A 19,720-nucleotide genomic window follows, 5' to 3' on the forward strand; every position below is an offset into this window, starting at 1 on the left:
GAAAAGGGTGCAAGTGAAGCTGAAAACTCCAGGAAAGCAAGCTACCTTTTAGCTGGTTTTATAAAGAACACAATTATTTTTGATAACCTTTTTAAAACTAAAATGTATTTCTAATCATATACTTTTTGATGTGAAAAAGAAAAAAAAAGGAGATACACAGCAATGAACGACGTGCGGTTCCTTGAAATGACCACAAGGGGGCAGACAGTTAATTGGATTTAATAAAGTTGTGGCAGCAAGATTCAAACGCTTCAAATAAAGATAAAACTTTAAACCAAAACAGCTTTTAAGTGTAATGAATTCATAAATTGATTTAAAAAAAACTAATAGATTTCACATCAGCTTAAAAAAAACCATCATCATCAACATTAGAAGCGTCAAAAAAGGCAATAGAATCTTTGTTGTAAACAGTTTTATTTTAAAAACAGTAAAAATATTTAGATTCAGATCAATTTCTCTAAACATTATTATATTTAAAAACCTATGGAACAAGACATTTAGTCACAACAGAAGAAACAAAGAAATGTCTGATTGTTGTAGACTAGATGAGAGGTCCTCAGAGACCCTGCACCTCCCACAGCAGGATCTCATTAAAAGCCACGGAGAAAAGGAGTGCCCCGGAGGGGGAGAAGTGGCACGTCTGCACCGAGTCGCTGTGTTGACAGAAGTCCTGAAACACGCCACTGGTTGACTTAATCAGCTTCAGCACTCGCTCTAACAAAAGATCAGGTATGCAGAGAAAGATTTTTCAAAACACAAAGCGAATGTGGGATTTTACAGAGAGATGGGTTAAAACAGCATTTCTGTTTACCTTTTGATCCCACGGCAACAAGTTGACTCTTGGATGAAAGGCTCATGCATGAGACCCAATGGGGCAGGCTGATCTTTTTTATGATCTGCGGCCAAATCAAACAAATGATGAGATTTCCTGACAGCATCTGGTCCTCACAGGCTCAGGAGACCAAAAGCGCATTGGATGAAAAACAAAAATAGACTGAACGTCATTACCTGTTTTTTTGACAGGCTGTAAAACAGCAGCTCTTTCTCTACTCCGTATCCAGTGTAGACCACCAGACTGTGATCTTCAGGGGAGAAGGCAGCAATGCTCGGTGGCAGGCAATCATCCTGCAATGCCAAAACATTTGAAGGTAAAGGCTGAAAGATATTTACAGTTTTTCTTTGTATTTATTTATTTGTCCCAAATTTGCAAAATACTTTTGACAAAAGCACATTAACAGACTATTGAGAAATTTAAGATTATAATAAAATATGTAAAAAAAGATTTTGATATGAATCCTTCTACACTGTTTACATTTAAATGCATGTTTAAGAGAGACATGAATTAATTATTCTCTTTACAAGCAGGCATGCAGTATAGAAATGACATATTTGTGAAGCTGAACATTATGAATACATTTTCCTTGAGAATTGTGCAAAATGAAGGATTTTAAACAAAGTTCAATAATTTTAGTTCATAAATTAAAAAAAAAATGGCTGCTGGATACAATCCAAATGCAGATGGTACCTGAGAAGGAGCTGGAGCAGGAAATGACAGCCAGTCCAGAAGGTCACATTTCTCCTTTATCCAGTCAGCAGCCCAAACGCTGACGCGCCTGTCTGCACCAGCAGCCAACCACAGTTCATTTCCCTCCAGTCCAAACTTCTTACACTAATGAAGTAAAGGAAGAGGAGGAAAACCTTTGAGTTACAACCACTAACAGCTTTTCATTCTGTGTTTATCAGCTCCTTACACTTTAGCTGAAGATGTGTAATAAAGTAAAAAGTTCCACGATGTCACAAAACGAGGCAGTGCAGCAATACTAATGACAGATTTAAGGAGATAAAGATACATTTATTTGATCAAAGCAACAGTTTTGGTAAATGCATTTTGATGAAAATGTAAGTAATTTGAATTCTTTCACAATTTTGTGAATCCCATTCAGAACTAAAGTCTATTAAACTGAAACGTTCCTTTGAAATTAAACAAGATGGAGACGAAAACCTAAGTGATGAAACAAATCTCCTCCATTCATACATTTTCTGAACCCGCTGAATCCCGTTTGGCGTCCTGGGGTTGCTGGAGTCTATTCCAGCGACTGTTGGACGCAGGCAGGGTGAACCCTGGACAGGCTGCCAGTTTGTTGCAGAGCCAAATACTCACCACCCAGGAACCATTAAGAACCTTCAATCAATTATGAAGCATTTTTTTGAACGATGGGAAGAAGCCAGAGTTCCTGGAGAAAATACTACCAGTACTTCTAACCACTACACCCCTTCTTAGTAGTGCCAATATGTATTTTTATTCACTAATAAAAAATAAACAATATCCCTTTTGATCTCCTTTATCAATGTTAACTTTTGTATCTGCTGACCTGTTCATTCACACATTGCACTGTGGTGATTGTTGCTCCTTTGTGGTCCCTGATGACGCGCAGAGTCGCTCCACTTGTCGGGTTGCTAACAGCCACCAGGCCGTTCTTTCCTGCTGACACGATCACATGACCTGATGGAGGAGCAAAGACGGAGAAAACCTTTATTTATTATTAAACTGCTGATATTGACATTAAAAAAACAACTTCACTTGCATTTTTATTGCATTTTAGTTTTGTTTTTTACAGTTTTAATTTATTGTAACATGTTTGACTCGCAATGAGGTAATAAGTTATGAGGAAAGTGCTCAAAAAAGGTTTTGGAAAGAAAAACATAACAAAAGGACAAGAAAATACAGTAACATTTCAGCTCAAATACGACAGCGCCTTGTTTCCCTTCTCACCATGAGCAGAGTACTGGATGGCAGTGACAGCCACCTGATGAGGATGCATCTTTATTTCCATCTCTGTGGAAGCGAGCTGGAAGATCCGTAGGGTCCCATCGCCGTATCCTGCAGCTACACGCGTGTGGTCTTTGATCGAAGCGGGGCTCCAACAAACACAGCCACAGGCCTGATGGAGATACATGTTCAGAAAACACTCATTTGGGAACCACTTTCAGGCCTAAAATGACTTTATAATAGAAAGTCTGATGTATTTCCTTCTTTTTTGTCCATCTGTTTATTTTTGTGCTTGTAATTAAACATATTAGGTGTAAATCTTGTTTGTTACCTGGTTTAGCACCTGAAACTGCACCACCAGTTCGTAGCTGTGGGTTGTCCACACCCTCACGCTTCCATCCTCACTACACGTGGCAAAGTGGCTCTCATCAAAGCTGAATACAGCATCGTTCACCTGTGTAGAAGACAACGTGCAGAGATAAAGCCTACCTCTGTTCATTCTCCTACCTCAGAGATAAACATGCTGGTGGCACGGATTCCTCGGCCACTTGCTGCTTCCAAAAATGTCCTTTTTGTTACTGTGATGTTTACCTTGGCTTTGTGCCCGCTGACTAAACGGATGGCGCTATTGTCCGACCAGTTGATGTACCAAAGGGTCCCTGCTGTGGTGCCGACGATGCCCATGTCCATGGTGTTGTCAAATGCCGCGCTGATCGTCGTGCCGTCCAGCATTATCTCTCGCTCCACCGAAATCGTTTCCCTGCTTGAAAAATAAAAATAGAAAATCACATAAATAAAGTCAATCTTGATATTAGAAACATGTCATTTATGGCAATTACAAAGTGTAAGTTAATGTGTTTGTCATATAAAAATGCAGCTGCTTTGGATTTCACTAATATTTGCATAATAATTTACACTATATAAAGTAAAACTGGCATAAAAGCCATATGTTAAGAGTTAAAACATACCAAAATATCAGTTAACAGTTATACTTGTGGTTACACCTTCAGGACCATTAAAACAGTGATTTTTTTTATAGGGGCAAATTCCATAAAAGCCAAAAAATGAAAAAGACATTCCATCTAATAAACTAGTGTTTTAAATACACCAGACAAAAATCATTAAGAAGTTACTGAAGAGTTACGCCCGGGTGGCAAATGTGGCTCAAACAGCAGGGGGGCTGTAAACTGGCACTTTAAGGTTCTGCTCATGTATTTAGCCATCAGCAACTAAAAATACTTGACTAAATTAAATCATTAGAGTTCTGATGAACGTGTTAAAGTATTAACAATTCAGTGATAAAAAGAGTTTCAAAGTTAGACTACTTGAGTTTTTGTAGCTTTCTATGAAAAACTTTGAAATCGAACTGAAGTCATTCGTCCCTGGAGTTGCCGTTGTACGACTTAAATCAGTGAAATCTATTAAACCTATTTACGTTTTTTTTAAACAGAAAAACGTAAAAAAAATGATATTTTGACATGTACTATATAAAACTAAAATTTCATTTTGATTTCCGGAAGTTACTTTTGTTTTCTAAAACGTTTCCTTTTTATTTTTAGTTTCGGTTTTTTAGAATTATGTCTTAGTTTCTGGGATTTTTGCATTGATTTCTAAAATGTGATTTTTTTCTTTTAATTTTATTTGTTTTTCTTTTTTAATTGTTGTTGTGATCTTTAAAAACCCCTCTCCAATGAAAATCGTGTTTTTGTATTAAAATTGTTGTGAACCAGGAACAGACAAAAATAGTAATAGGGGCACTTAAACAGGGCTTTCCGCAACAGGGAGGGGAAGAGGGGACGGGGTTGCACCAATAGTCCCACTCACAACTCAGAGGCGAATTTCTAATTAATGACTGCCGCTCTGCAGGAACTATGTCATAGGAAAAAAACAGGTTTTGTAATTTTGGCTAATAGTGGAAAATCATAATTAAGACCAATGGGAATGTTGTGAAAACAGCTCAAAAGATGATTGCTGTGGGACTTCAATGGAGTGTTTTAAGAAAAGCAACTAAGATCAAGAAGGAAAACTAAAATCTAAGGAACTTATCTAATAGAACATAAAAGGCAAAACTTAATGTGCTCACAATAATTTAAAATAGACTTTTTTCCCCACAGATTTGATCGTCTGGATGTTAATTTCTAAAAATATAAGAATATCACTGCTATTTGCTTTTAAATTAGATTAAATCTTCAGTCAAATTCAGTAAAAATCTCCAGAATGCGTCTCAAAATACCTCATATAATAAAAGCTTTGCACACATGTAACAATAACTAAATATCTGGATAAGAACTAAAGACTGACAGATTTATGTAATTGCCTTTTTCCCCAAAAATCATTTTAATGGCTTCTTACTGTTCAACTCTGTTTAGAACAGAAAAGCAATCACTTTTTCAAACTCTGTCCAAAGTCAAAATTTAGAAATGTTCTAAAACACTCCTCACCTGTCTTCAGCACTGCAGGCTTTTTCTTTAGACGTTATTCGCTTCATGGCACCAATGTCCCACACTCGTAATCGGCGGGTGCTGCTACCCGCAAACAGACGATTTCCTCGACAAAGCAGCACGCCTGCATCCACATTTTGACAAAATAATAATGTTGCATGTAGAGAACAGCTGGAAGAATGACGGCACAAATTCTAACCAATCTCATCGTCATCAGCTTCCCAGATTATGAGGCAGGCCTGCGTGTTGGCGTCCCAGGCGCACACATGTCCTCGGTTTGTGCTCGTAAACAGAAAGGGGTCCATGTGGTAGCAAAGAGCTGCAAACTCCACATCCCCAACCTCTGCCGGCGCAGCCATCCTTTGGATCTGCACAAGCAAATTAAAATGTAAGTCTGTGCACAACAATACAAACCAAACACGTATTTTTTGGTTTAAAAAAAAGCAAAAGTGATATCTTTATGGCAAAATAAGAGCCTTTAATCTTCAAAACTCCATTGGAAATGAGGGAAATCTTTATATTTACATTGAAAAAAACTATGAAAAAGACCTTGTTGAGTTTTGAACATTATGAATCTACCTTCAGGTCCACCTCTTGGCCCTGCGTGTAAACGACACAGAAATAAACCCCTTGGCTGCCTACACATGCCATGTGATCAGACGTGAAGGGGCTGAAGGCTGCATCATGGATTGGTCCAGAGACATTTGCACTGGATAACAAATGAAAGTTCTTGCTGCTCCACAGAGCCAACCCAGGTTCTGAGAAGTCTCCTGCAAGAAATCGAGGTACATAAGAACTTAGGAAGGTCAAAATCTACATGGATGTAAAGACAGGAAACATTTTGAATTTAACTCACCGACAGACAGAAAGAAGCGGTCATCTCTAGAAAAAGCGAGACTCTGTACTGCCCCCCTGTGGTATGAAATCGTTGTGCTACAAGCTCCATTCTGAACATCCCAAATGCAGATGAGACTTTTGTCTCCATCACCGCTTCCAGCTGCAGACGCTACGATCTGAGAAAAAACAAACAAACAAACAAACAAAAAATGCAGATGCAAAACTGCCAAGAATCCAAATAACAGATCCAGAAAACTCGAGCGCTGGACATGTTTATGGATTCCAGAGCACCAGAGTGTCTGCCATCCATTTTCAGTCTGGACACTGATGCATCAAAGGATCCCCCCCTCCTTAAAATATGCAGTTGAAACCACTGTGATAGGGCAAAGGTCAGAAAGCCTACTAGAACAAAGCTATCTTCAAAACACCAAACCTTTGATTGTTTTTTTTAATACAATTAAATATTGTATTCTGCAGCAATGCGTGGTTTACCAGCTAGATAACAGAGAACGCAGGGACAATTGGGACACAGTAAGTGATGAGGGCCACTCCATTCTCTCTGAGATATCCATACCTGGTTACAAAGGACAAAAGGCTTTTGAACTAAAGTCCATTTACTCTATTTTCTCCCCGTCCTCTGGTAACGATTCACTGGTGAATTAAATTTTAACAACCACCTTTTTTCCCCCCACAAGCAGCTAAATCCATCAATTCCAATCATGATGGAAACAAACGATGAACTTACATAAGTACCACCAAACAACAAATGGTCCTTTACAACAATTACACTACAGATCTAAATGAAACGTACCTGGGCATCATTTGTGATCGCAAGACAGGAGATTTCCTCGGTGTGTCCCTGCAAATGTCTTTGACTGCCTGTATGAAGGTACTCCACCACCACCATACTGCCACAAGTGTATGCAAATAAGCCTGCAAGAGAAGAAAGAAAACTTATAGGACACAAAATTATCTCAATGGTTTTGTTCAATTAAATTTTAGCTAGGGCTCAGGATGCTACTAATCAGAATTTATGTAAAAACGAAAAAAAGGAACCAAATAAACATCTTTCTGCTGACACGTCAGATGCCGCAATTCTAACATTTTCTAAAGGTTTGTTTTTCTCAAACATGAGGCTAACCTTGGTCAGGGCTCCAAACCATATTATTGCGTCCATTGCCGTTATAACCAATCACTGCTTTCAGCTTGATGCCTTCTTCTCGTGGTTGCGGTGGTACAATGGTCTGGAGCGGATAAAACAGCTAATCAACCACAACAACACATACCGACTGATCACTGAACAAGATGATCCTCACCTGATCAAGATAGGAGGTCTTCAGACGAGGGACAAAGTGCTTGTAACAATCAGGTCGCGCAGGCTTGTTCTGATGCAACTCAGCTATGAAATATTTATAACATGTAAATACAGCATATTTTACTGTTTTAAGTTTTTTTGTTCTGCCAAAAAAAGCATTGGAGCACGTACCTATGTGGGGAGACATATTATTGTCCATGTCTGTGACTTTGAGAAAGGAGACAGCAAGTCTGGAATCTAATCGGTTAAAAGGAAACCCAGGATTGTCTTGCTTATCTTCACAAATAGAAAAGGAACCTAAAGTTGTAGGAGGAAAAAAAAAGGTCAACTTTGGAAACAGTGGACTTCATCTTTTATTCCACTGATTAAACTGATTATGGGAGAAAGTAGCGAGCTATATGAGCAAGACGCTCTTTATGAAACACAAAAAGCAGAGAATTACTGTTGTGTTTTTGCTTAAGATTGTAAGAACAGACTGTGGAAACGTAGATTTTACAAAGAATCTTTAGCCACCTAACAAGTAGCTCAAATGAAATATTCCAAACTTGTTAAAAATCCAACTCCAATCATCATTTGATCTATTTTAAAGGTGTTCCAAGTGGTCTTTTAATTATGATAATGCTGTGTCTAGGCAAAATTTAAAAAAACCTGGGTCGCTTTCTAGGACATAGTTTCTGCAGAGCAGCAGGAGTTCATTGGATATTGGCTTGTAAGGCAGATGAGGGAACTTGTGGCCTGCGCAATGTATTTTCTATTTAACAAATACAATCTTTTTTTAGTGCTTTTTTTCCCCGTCTGCCTTTGATTCACAATGATTTGAATAAAGAAATACTCAGAATTGCAATTTTAAGCCTAATTTTCTTTATAGATGTCCTCAATCTTGAAAAAATTCCACAAGAACATGTTATAAACACAATTTTCATTGGAGTGGGTCTTTAACCTCTTTGTAACAAAGTTTCATCAAAGCCATATGGTGCGGTTGTACAGTTTAACAGTTTATGAGATGGTGTCAAATCAAAGGAAAAGGCTTTATAGTTACTTTGAATTTAAGGTACAGCTATATATATACATAGAATATTTCTAAGTGGAAATGTTCAAAGATGAAGCCTTTTTTACAGAAATGCTCGTTGCTGTTTAACTACACTTTACTATTAAGATGCAGGTAAAAGATTAATCAACTAAAATACAAACAACTTGTTACTTTTTTCAAAGTTTAGCTTTTCTAAACAAATCATATATCTGTAGATAAAATGCATAGGATTGAAGTATACCCGCTGGTTCGTCTCGGTTGATGGCACTGAAGTCTAGCCTTGGTGGTGAAGAGGGGAAGGGAGCCTTCTGTCGAGGCATCCCATTGGACAGTCGCAGTGCGTTCATACTCGTGTCTAGTAATACCCAGAGGACCAGAAAAATAAAGACGTGCGTCTTTATTTATAACATCCCTAAAAACCTGAAACCTGAGAGAACTTACCTGCTTTCTGAGAGGATGTGTGGCTTGCTTTGAGACAGGACCTGTGATGCAAAAACTTCTTATTTAGTAAGAAAGACCTTACACGTTCAAGGTTAAGGTTCACAGTATTGTTTATTACTTGGCGTCAGCTGGAGAGTCCCGAGGACTTGCCAAAAAGTCCCACAGAAAAATGGCGTCTCCCACTGAGACCACTCCCATCTGGTCAGGGGTGAAACCGACCTGGCGGATGGGCTGACTGTGACCTATGAACATCTGAGACAGACGCGCTTTAAGTGTCTTCAAACTGAAAAAGGATGTGTCAAAGTGGACCAAGGAAAAAACTGGCTGTGGACAATCTAAGATGTCTCATTGTTAAATAGTGTCTACCTGTGAGTTATTGTGGAGCGGCAGGTTGTAATCCCACACTTTCACAGTGTTGTGTCCAGCTGTCAGCAGGAATCGGCTGTCTTCATTCACACTTAGGGATGAGCACTGGTGTTTATGCACATTGGACACCTTTTTAGGAACAGAGATCTCGTGAGGAAACATTATTCTGAAATATACTGATTTAGTGTGGACAAAAAAAAAAATAATCAAACTTTCTGAGGTTTTTCCAGTCCTGTCAGGCTCTTCTAATGGAATTTCATACAACTCCTGAATGTTTCTCAGAAACAAAATCCCTAAACCCTTCTTGTTGGACTGGCTCATAAATGTTTTCAAAGATACACAAGGCAGCTAAATCGAATAAAAGAAATTAAGTTTCCTCCATCTAGAAGGCTGCCAACAAGCCAGTTACCCATTAAGTTTAAAGAGGCTGGTGTGTTACGTTTACTATAGTTACCTCTCGGAGCAGACGGCCGCTCTTGGTGCAAACCCACAATATCTTGTTTGCCGATGTGGCGATAAGTAAATGTTCAGTCGAAGCTGGAGAGAAGCAAACCTTCAGGGCCACATCCAACTGAGGGCTTTCCACATCCAGAATGCTCACGTCTACATGCAGCAGCTGCAGTCGGTGTGTACAAAAACAATGGACCAGAGCTCAAAAGTACTTACAAGCTTAAAAAAGTAAACAACAAAAGAATACTTTCATTTAAAAAAATATATATTTTTGTTAAAAGACCCGCTCAAATCATTCTTTAATATATTTTTAAAGCATTTCCAGTGTTTGTTTTTCTTAATTTTAATTATGATTATCCGTTTATAGCCATCGTTTTCTAGGATAGTTTCTGCAGAGCAGCACGAGTTCATTAGAAATTTGCCTCTGAGTTGTGGGCGGGATCGTTGGTCCAGAGAACCCCGCCTCCTTTCCCCTCCCCATTGAGAAAAGTTCTCTGTTTAAATAGAGCAGGGAGCTTGTGGCCCACCCAGTGCAATTTTTACATTACAAATAAGCTCTTTTTCAAGCATTTTTTTTTTCATTTGTGCCTGATTCACAACGTTTTGAATAAGAAATACTCAGAAATGCAATTTTGAGCTTAAGTTTCTTAATATTTGTCCTCCATCATCAGAAAAATTCCACAAGAACATGTTCAAAACACCAAAAACAAAATTTTCATTGGAACTGGTTTTTAAAATACTGTTGTTACTTTAAGGAAAAATACCTCATCCAGTGACTGTGCATCAGCAATAGTGACTATATTCTGAGAGGGTCCAACAAAAGCGAGGAAGCGGCTGTCGCCGCTCACTGTGAGAGCATCTGGAGCGCGCTCAGTGCCTCGAGCCACAACGTTACCTGGAGATTTAGAAAGAAAAGTCTATCAAGCAATTCATGTATGGATTTGATATTCTAAACCACTATGACCCAAATCCCCCCCAGCAGGATTTAAAATATTTCACTAAAAGAGCAATTTAAATATCAGCTGTCTTGGGTTTTGCAGTTATGCATATAAATCAGGCAAAGTGGAAGCAGTGAAAAAGACATTTTCTGAACTGAGTTGTCTTCAGGACTTTAAGTAATAAAGTCATTTTAACAAAAACAAACTTGATAACATTTGGAAATTTACCGTAGGTAAACATGAGAAAAAACAACTGACACATTTACAGCTCACAAAAGCTGCGAGATTCGCTGAGACGCTACCTACCAAAATAAGAGCTTGAACTGGAAAATACCAGACAAAAAGACTAACTAGAATTTTTTTATATAGGATTAAGGATTTGTTTGATTTTAGCTTCTTTTAGCTGCTCATTTAGTTCATGTTTCTGTGTGACAAGCTAATGTCAGATGGTGTGTGATGTGTTTTTGAATACATACACGCAACTCTGATCACACTGTGGTCTTCTTCTGAGGCATCATAAAGAGCAAGGGAACCTTGAGCATCAGCACTGTGCATGAAATCCCCATCTGGAGAAAAAGCTAAACCGATCACTTCACCTCTGTGCTGCCTGTTGAATACAAAATTGAGATTGTTTTATTTAAGACTCAGCTTTTTAAGTGCCAAAATACCCGCTTTAGAACTAAACAAAAAAACACAATTGACACCCAGGTGTTTCAGGGGTACCTGTGTTCAGCCAGCAGCTTGGCATTAGAAATGTCAAAGACTCTGACGATGCCCGAGGTGAAGCCACAGCAGAAGGTCTGCTCGTGTGGATGGAAAGCCACGGCGCAGGGGCTGTCCTCAGACGCAAAATCAAATAGCTAGACAGAAAAAAATAGGATCGTAAAAGAAAATGCAGGTCAATGTCAGGATGGAACATGCTTTTATCAAAACAAATATTTGGATTCATGTGCTCTGAAAAACAGCTGTCTATTTAAGTAGATTGCTTGAGATTTTTGAAAACATTTTTACTTGTATTATCCCCCTGTTTCAGAGGTAATAATAGTGTTCTTGTAAAGTATATCTATAAAAAATGCCACAGCCTACTGTAACGCATGTGTGAATGCTTTAAGCTGAAAAGGTCTTTGATGAAATTACTTAAATTGCTGAAGGGATTTTGCTTAAGACTATAATAGTTGAAGGGTTTGAAGTTTCTTTGAGTAAAATATTTGAATGACTTTGCAAGGGAAGTTCACTAAAGCAGCAAAAGGACAAAAAAAAAGGTGCCGAAACCTTCAGGTTGCCTGATAAATGATCAAAAAATGAAAATTGCTTAACAACAGGTAACTTCCAGTAAAAATACCAAAAGTGTGTACAAGACAGGAAAAGCTCAGAAGTAGAGAGATCTGTGTTTGTTGTAACCTGATGCAATGAATCCATATTCCATATGCGCAATGTTCCATCGGCTGAGGCTGTAGTTAGATGCCGGCGAATGCCATCCACGCTGAAGCCGAGGACAGTGTCTGTGTGAGACCTCATCAGTGTGCTGTATTCACGGCTGCTGACATCAAGGAAACCCAGGTTACCGGTCGAGGTGACAGCCAGGACTTTTTGGCTGTCCACCGACACTGACACCATGCTCACAGGTCCCTCATGCTCTGAAAAACACAGATATTCCTGCTAGCAACATACTGTTGAAATGTGAGGCTTTCACAATCATATCACGTTGTTTTTAATGTCGGACAATGCAAAAACCTTTGTTCATAGCAAATGTAGACTTTTATTATCGTCTGCTCCTGCCACTCGAAGAATTTGCCAAATTTTGAAGATCTATCCCTCAGAAAAAACAGCTGCTCTTTCTTACAGCTCATGATAAATGAAAATACCTTTATGCGTGTAATTTTATAGACATTCCTATTTCAATTAATAAGCCTATGCTATCCTAGAAATTAAAAGTTGCTGTTACAGCGGCTAAAAACCAAATACACTGCGATAACAACGAGTCTTCTTGTGGAATCCCCTATTTTTTTGCAGTAAAAATCTAGCCCCGCTAACCATTTCTTGCTGTATTTCTGCGGCAAAGCCTGGAAACCTACCAGCCTCTAGGAAGACGGCAGAAAAATCCAGAGGCCAGAGACGCATGAAGCCGTCCTCACAGCCTGTTGCACAAAATGATGAAGATACACTGATGCTGTTGATGGCAATTCCAGGACCTGAGAAACAGACAAAATACAGTCAGGATGGATAAAGTTCTCTGATTTCTCTGGACAGTACAGTTTTAGGTCAACTTAAAATAAACTTGGTGATGACCAGGATGATTGTGAGACGCTTAAATCCTCCTTCAAATTTCAGTTTGAAGGAAGAATAACAAAAAATTCCTCAACTGACCTTATTTCAACCTACCTGTGTTAAAAGTCCACTTCTCCCTGCGGCTGGCGTGCTGCTGTTGTGAAGGTAACAGCCTCCTCATATTTTTAACAGAAACTCGACCATAATCGATCTCAAAAATATGCCCACTCCGACTGCAGGCAAATCTATAGGGAGGGTAGAAACAATCTGTTCCCAACAAATTCAAATTAAAAGTATTATTCTGGTGATTTTTGTGACGCTTTCACCTACAGTGTTCGATCATCAACATGTTTGTGTGAAGCGTTTCCCTCCTCGAAAGTCACGTCGCTGAAGTCCAGCGAGCGATATTCCCCCAGGTCAACTGGACAGGAGCGCAGCGTTCCATTCCGGATTCGCCACAGCCGGATATTATCTCTGCCGCATGAGACCATCCTGGAAATACAGCCTGTTAACTAAAGAGGCTGCATGTGGGCCGTTTCCTTATGCAATGACCTTCTGAGCTGTTCCCAGAGCCCCAGCCTGCACCAAGAATACACCTAAGGACGCCTTCTTCAAAGTGGAGATATCTAAGAACTGCTTTTGTAGTTATATTATATAAAATCTGAGAAGAAAAATACATTTTGGGGGATTAAAATATAGATATTTAACAGTCACAGAGACTTAACATGAACATTTTTGACCAGATATGAATTAGAAGTACAGATCTTTAAAAAAAATATAACGACATTTTTATTGCAAGTAAAGAAAAAGAAGACATGTTTGGTGCACCTTGTGTCATCAAAGAAGGCGATCTTCATGGTGTTGATGTCCACTTCTGTGTGTGCTTTGGCTAAGACGGTCACCGGTCCACCTTTTCTGACGTTCAGAGTGTTCCACACCACAACCAACTGCGAAAAGAGTGGAGAACACTTAGACTAATGACTTCAATCTATATTGTAATTGAAAATATTTTAACTTCAGCTTATGAAATGATGAAGGTACTTACTGTTTTGTTGTGGACATCTTTACCGACTCCACAGAGAACAGCAGCTCCAGACGAGAAGCTTTGAAGTGGGAGAGTATAAATGAGGGGCTGCATGTCTGTTTCAGCACTAGACTGGTACAGATGAATGAAGATGCTGCTTACCTGAGGCAGGATAAAGAATGAGCGTGATTTCTGAACATGGCCAGGCAGTTTCCATTGTGGTAATCCCATACTCGAACTACGCTGTTGTTTCCAGTTTGTGCTGAGGCCAAAACTGTTGTGCTACCATTAAACGTCAGTGCAGAAACCTATGAGGGAAAAGCATCTTCACCTGACGGCCCAAAAACGAACCGAAGCACAGTTTTCAATAAACATCTCTGATTTTGCACCTTATCAGTGTGGCCAATGAAGAATCTCTGCTGGTTAGAGGAGATCTTCATGGAGATGATAATTGCATGACATGGATATACCACTTCACTGCCTGATTTGGTCCACAGGGCCTGCAGCACAAAAAAAAACACTGTACCTACATCCAACCCGACTTTCAGGCAATTTCTTCAAGAATCCCACTCATCCAAATAGATAAAGATTTAACTAAAAAGTCCAAATAAACATACGTGTTTAGTAGAGGCTCCTCCAAAACCAATAATTCGACTGAGCCTGAGAATCGGATCTGGAAGCAGCTTCTTTGGATAAAAGAGACATGAACAGGATTTACAAGCAGCTCTTCTGACGTCCTTAGAAAGGAGACTATTTTTTGTTGTTGTCATTTTTAGCTCTCACCTGCTGTTTGAATCCCTTAGACAGTGTCAGAGAAACAGGTTGTGGAACAGGCGAACAAACCAACTGCAACACAGACAAATCCCACAATTTGTATTGCCTTTGACATGACATAAATGTATCTTTTTATCCCTACAAAGCTCACCTCTTCCTCACTTTCCTCTCCATGAATGCTAAGTCCATCCACGGAATGAACGTACACATGAATTCCACCATCAGTGGCATCAGAAGACGGACTGTATGTTTGCTGCTGTGAATTAGAACTTGCAGATTCTTGATGTTGGAAGTCGTTGTGGACGAGCCAATCCTTTGGATGAGAGGAGACGACCCCCACTTCAGGGACGCTGGAAACCACTGGGGTTTGATTTCTTGTTGGCTGAGAGGAAAACATAAAAAATAAATAAAAAAGCAGACTGATCTACTCTACATTTCATATGGATAGCTAGTGTTCAAAGATACCACATGCAATGGTGGTGAAACAAGTAACATGATTGAATGTCAGAGGGATTTCTTACTAGCTTGGGAGAAGTGATCTGCTGAATAAGGGAAACACGGTCTTGAACTGCTCTGCTGAGGTTGACACAGCGAGAGGCTCCTCTTCCTGGAATGCTTTGCTTTGAAGTACATTCTGAGAGAAGAAAAGAGAAAGTTATTTATCCTACAGTATAACTCAAAACTCGTTTTCTTTGGTTATGTCAAATTATTATAGGGAGAATCAAAACAAATGGAATCTAACATTTATTTGGACTTTAGAACATAGCTTTTGTTTAATGTATAAATAGAAAAAAAAAAGTTTTTTGAGAACACAGAACCGAGCATGGCCAAACATTTTGTTCTCTGAGCGTTCTTGTAGAAATTAAGCAACAAAATCCGAACCTTTTTTTTTTAAATCACTATTGAAAATCTTTTTCAATGGAATAATTTTCCAAAAGAGGTTTGGAAAGAAGAAAGCAACTGTCAAACATCCAAAAGACAAGCAATCCTTATAATAAAATTACATTCAAATTAGAAGCACATCATTATGTTTAAATGCTCAAGTCATATTTACTGTCTATAGCTCCGGGGTTCTCAAAGTTTTTGCAGTGGAGGGCCAAATTAAGACCTCAACATTATTTTGCACTTAATAGATTGCTGTTATTCTTATTATAATTGTTATTTTATAAGCTGCTTGCACTGTGGGGCGAGAGGAAATAATTTCCTCTGTGCTGTATGTCATGTGAATGAAGCATATTTGACAATAAAGCTGACTTTGACTTGACTTTGATTGGGGGCCAATTTTGGCGAAAAAAATTGATCAACAGAAAAAGGTATTTTTAATAACTTTAAGTGTAATTTATACAATTAATCAGGCCCTCCAGATATTTTCCCAGTTGCTGTCAGAGGCTGCTGCCCAGATCTTCTCCTCATTTAGTATTTGTATCATTTGATAGAATTATTTCTTCTAATTTTTTCTTTTGCTCTGGACAAACAATGTCAGCTCCTTTCAGCATACATTCTTTTTACAAACACCCCATCACTTAGGGGCTTGCTTTGCCGGGCCATTTCCAAAGGCGCAACGTAGCTAGCTTCTGTCACAGCTTCACTGGATTTAGCCATTTTGGAAACATTATCTGCTGTGCAGCATAGCCTCGTAGTAGTTGTTGGAGCTCATTGTTGCGCTCCTCGCAGGTAAATTTTTTTATAGGTTTTATGATTTGTAACATAGTGACAATTTATATTGATTTCTTAAAGCATTGCATTTACTTGCTTGCAAATAAGGCACATGACTTTATCCAGCCCTTGAAGTACGACAAATTAAGCATTTGTCCACTTAGCTTGAAAGCGCCTTTTTTTGTTCTCCCCAACACGTTTTTCCTCAAACCGCTCTGGCTTTCTTTTATTGAGGGCCACAAAAAATCTTTTGAGAACCTCTGGCATAGCTCATAAAAGAAGAAAAATATAATAATAGGAGAAAGGGAAGGACAGTATTTTCATGACTCACTAGTCTCTGGATCAGAGTTTTCTTTTTGAATGGAGTTGAAAGGTAACTTAGTGCCCTCTGAGGGAAACCTGGAAGATAAAATGATAACATCTTAATACATTTTTAAACAATATTTAGGTATTTTACCATTTAAAGGCTGCAAATGTATTTGGGCAACTTAAAAATTCACACCTAATGAACTCATCAAACCTTAAAGTGCAAATAATTCTAATCTGAGGAATGTACTTTGATGTTTTTTGGGTTTTTTTTGGAGTGTGCATGGACTGATTTTTAAATAATCTGAGAAAAAAAGAAAAAAGTAAATGCAAAGGCAAGAAATGTCTCTGTATCCATAAAAGTAAGTCACAAACAGTATCCCAAAAAAATTGGGTAAAACTGTGTACTTTATGTGATCGTAGAGGTCATGCCAGGCCGTTCCTTTTGGGACAGGGAAGGACATTTCTCTGGGGATGGGACCTGTTCCCTGCAAAAAGGAGTGACCCATTTGCTTTGCCTCAGTAAAGGAGATTCCTGTTGGGAAAAGGGAAAATGGTTTATTCATAAAATGTTAAGCTGAAAGAAAACTTAGCATAAATGGGGCTTAAAAATTCAGTCAATCAGTGCCAATAGTCTTCTGCAGAAGCAAGTGTGGTGTGGAAAGCTTTGAACTGACAAATATCTTTAAAGTGAGAAAAAAAAAATCTTTTGCGCCACAAAAAGATAAAAGCTTAAAGTCTTTATTCTTACCAGGATCCAGCAGCAAGTCACTTGTAAACATGTTTTTTACATCCATGTTGGCAAATAGTTTGACACTTTTCAGGTGACTGTAGGAGCAATTGAGGTAGAAAGAGAGAATGTCCTGCAGATCCAGCATCAAACAGGTCCAACGCACCGATCCAGGAGCACGACCAACCAAACCTTAAACCCGAAAACGGAAAGACCTGTCAGCAATGCTAACCAAGGGCACAATTAGCTGCACGTAAGCATATTTGCAAAATCACAAGTGCATGTACTTAACCATGCTTTGCAGATTTGGCAGTCGTTTCATAAACGGAACCCTTGGCAGCACCACACACGAAAGGAAACTGAAGCCATGTTGGAGTGAATTTGAACTCTGGAAACATGTTGGAAAAGGAGATGCGGACAATCTGGCCCTCCTGTCATTAAAGTCATAAAAGTCATAAAAAGAAAAAAGTTTGCAGTTACGACAATTCATCATAAATGGAAGCTCATTATTATATATCACAATATTCAAAAATGACTGCTTTAAAAATACAAACAATGAACCTTGTCACTGAATTTCCCATCACAGTAAAAGAATAACAAGTTTTGCTCTTTCTATTTCCTTTAATTTTCACTAGTATAAGAACTTTCCTTTTTGTTGTTTTATGCTTATGAGAATAAGTTAATTAATTAGAAAATTGAAACTTAAAACAGTATTCTACATCAAAAATGTCAAGACCATGCAACAGATTTAAAACTTTTTCTGTATGAATCTTAGCCAAATCTTCTTTCTCTTTCGGCTTTTACCCATCAGGGGTTGCCACAGCTAACAATTCGCATGGTAAACTTGGCAACATTTTACGCCGGATGCCCTTCCTGACGCAGCCTTCTCAAAGCAACCGGGCTTGGGACCGGCACAGAGGTCGAGAAGGGAACAGGGAGCAGCCCGGATTCGAACCCTGGTCTCACGGACGGAAGGCGCCGCAAACCAGCACGAGCTAAACCGGCCCCCATTAATCTTAGCCAAGTACTATACGTTTACCTCAAAAGATATTTAAAAGAATAAAATACTAAAAGAAGAGGGGAAAATTCTCGTTTAAATAATAATGCATCCAGTATCTCACATTAAGGCTCATTATGTGCATGGCATCATCCATTGTCAGGTTTCATACCTTTGAAGCAACATCTATGTGGACCAAGAAATACTTTCCAGCAGAAGGTCTGAAGAGAAGGTAGAAAAAGTGTCCAGTCAGTTCCAGAGATTGTTTGGTGTTTCTGGGGATTAGGATGTAGCTGTTTTCTGGAATAACACCACTGATGCGAAACACTGGACATTTGAGCAACTTGTCCTGAGAAATGTTGAAAACAAAACAGAACAATGACAAACAGACGAAAATAAGGCAAACAAAAGAGGAGAGATTTAATTGAAACTCGAATTTTGTACACAAAAAGTGCATTAAGTTACCCTAAACGTTGAAACTTCTCCCTCTTTGGCTGATTTCCTCCACTCTTCTATCTTGACATGCTTAAAAATGTTGACATAAGGATTCTGCCAAGCTTCAAAGTGAACCACAGACATTTATATTAAAATTTATAGAAGTTATTGTAATAATTCATATTATTATCATTTATGTTGCGCTTGTAGTTTAGTTTTTACTTTAAACACATATTGGTTTACCTTTCGAAGCCATTGGCAGATGCTGAAAAATCCGCCTCTTTTTCGATTAGCAAGCAAGCAGCCACGTAAAAACGGAATCAAACAAGCTTCTCGCTTGTTATAAAAATATTTAAAGAGCTAAACTTGCTTTCCATAACTTTAATGTTTGAGGATTTCTTGTTTTCGTTGTACAGAGACACTGACTTTTGCTGTCGCTTACTGTGTTCTTCCCGCGTCAGCTGCCGCTGTTGCCAACGGCACCATAGTTCGTGTGACGTCATGACGCACAAGAAATCCTTTATGGGTAATGAAGTTTACAAGGAAACACTTCATGAAAGCGAACGTTTCCAGGAAGACTGGAAAGAAAGCGCAATGTTACTGAAATAAAATACCTTGATGTAAGATTAAATAGTATTTTAAAAATATGTTTTAACCATAAACTATAAAATAGAGCAAAGATGACCTGGTTCTAATAAGTTATTGTATGGTTAGACCTTGTTTTACCACTATGAAATGATGAATTCTCACCTGTTTTGTCAATTACGATACCCTTGGCAAAAAAAAATGTACATTTGAAGTTAATTAAGCATACTTCAGTATGATTATGGCAAGCTCACTGACGTTTAGAGTATATCAAAAGGACACTTTAAGTATACTGCCTCACTTTTAATATAGATGAAGTATATTTGTAGTACACTTAAATACCCTACTTTTTGCTGA

At 38.6% G+C, this 19,720-nt stretch overlaps 1 protein-coding gene and 1 long non-coding RNA gene across 6 annotated transcripts; one reads left to right on the top strand and one right to left on the bottom strand.

The window, feature by feature from the left end:
• Window positions 1-397: 397 nt before the first annotated feature.
• Window positions 398-19,288, bottom strand: wdr90 (WD repeat domain 90). Of its 5 annotated transcripts, none has more exons than XM_078937896.1 (43): window positions 19,022-19,288; window positions 18,809-18,900; window positions 18,516-18,692; window positions 17,639-17,777; window positions 17,368-17,538; window positions 17,025-17,151; window positions 16,642-16,709; window positions 15,176-15,288; window positions 14,806-15,036; window positions 14,664-14,726; window positions 14,498-14,563; window positions 14,270-14,380; window positions 14,043-14,188; window positions 13,902-13,959; window positions 13,685-13,803; window positions 13,187-13,348; window positions 12,971-13,101; window positions 12,664-12,780; window positions 11,990-12,225; window positions 11,312-11,448; window positions 11,065-11,195; window positions 10,415-10,545; window positions 9,655-9,816; window positions 9,201-9,329; window positions 8,953-9,086; window positions 8,835-8,875; window positions 8,635-8,748; window positions 7,535-7,660; window positions 7,365-7,447; window positions 7,190-7,292; window positions 6,860-6,981; window positions 6,068-6,224; window positions 5,791-5,981; window positions 5,411-5,579; window positions 5,212-5,335; window positions 3,362-3,530; window positions 3,102-3,224; window positions 2,774-2,942; window positions 2,373-2,503; window positions 1,526-1,669; window positions 1,009-1,125; window positions 812-896; window positions 398-714 (listed from the first exon to the last, which is right to left on the bottom strand). In XM_078937896.1, the coding sequence occupies exons 1-43, from the start codon at window positions 19,032-19,034 to the stop codon at window positions 557-559; spliced, it is 5,490 nt and encodes a 1,829-aa protein (XP_078794022.1). In that variant the 5' UTR covers window positions 19,035-19,288; the 3' UTR covers window positions 398-556. The 5 variants fall into 5 exon arrangements, with proteins under 5 accessions (XP_078794022.1, XP_020567837.1, XP_011486445.1 ...); XM_020712178.3 differs by having other exon boundaries at window positions 3,362-3,533; XM_011488143.4 differs by having other exon boundaries at window positions 14,498-14,566; window positions 19,022-19,273.
• Window positions 5,463-8,192, top strand: LOC144987969 (uncharacterized). Its single transcript, XR_013651657.1, has 2 exons — window positions 5,463-5,599; window positions 5,797-8,192. It is a non-coding gene; the product is annotated as an uncharacterized LOC144987969 (long non-coding RNA).
• Window positions 19,289-19,720: the final 432 nt, after the last annotated feature.

The sequence above is a fragment of the Oryzias latipes genome, chromosome 19 (assembly GCF_053564925.1).
Source record: "Oryzias latipes strain Hd-rR chromosome 19, Olatipes_Hd-rR_3.1".
Classification (NCBI taxonomy): domain Eukaryota; kingdom Metazoa; phylum Chordata; class Actinopteri; order Beloniformes; family Adrianichthyidae; genus Oryzias; species Oryzias latipes.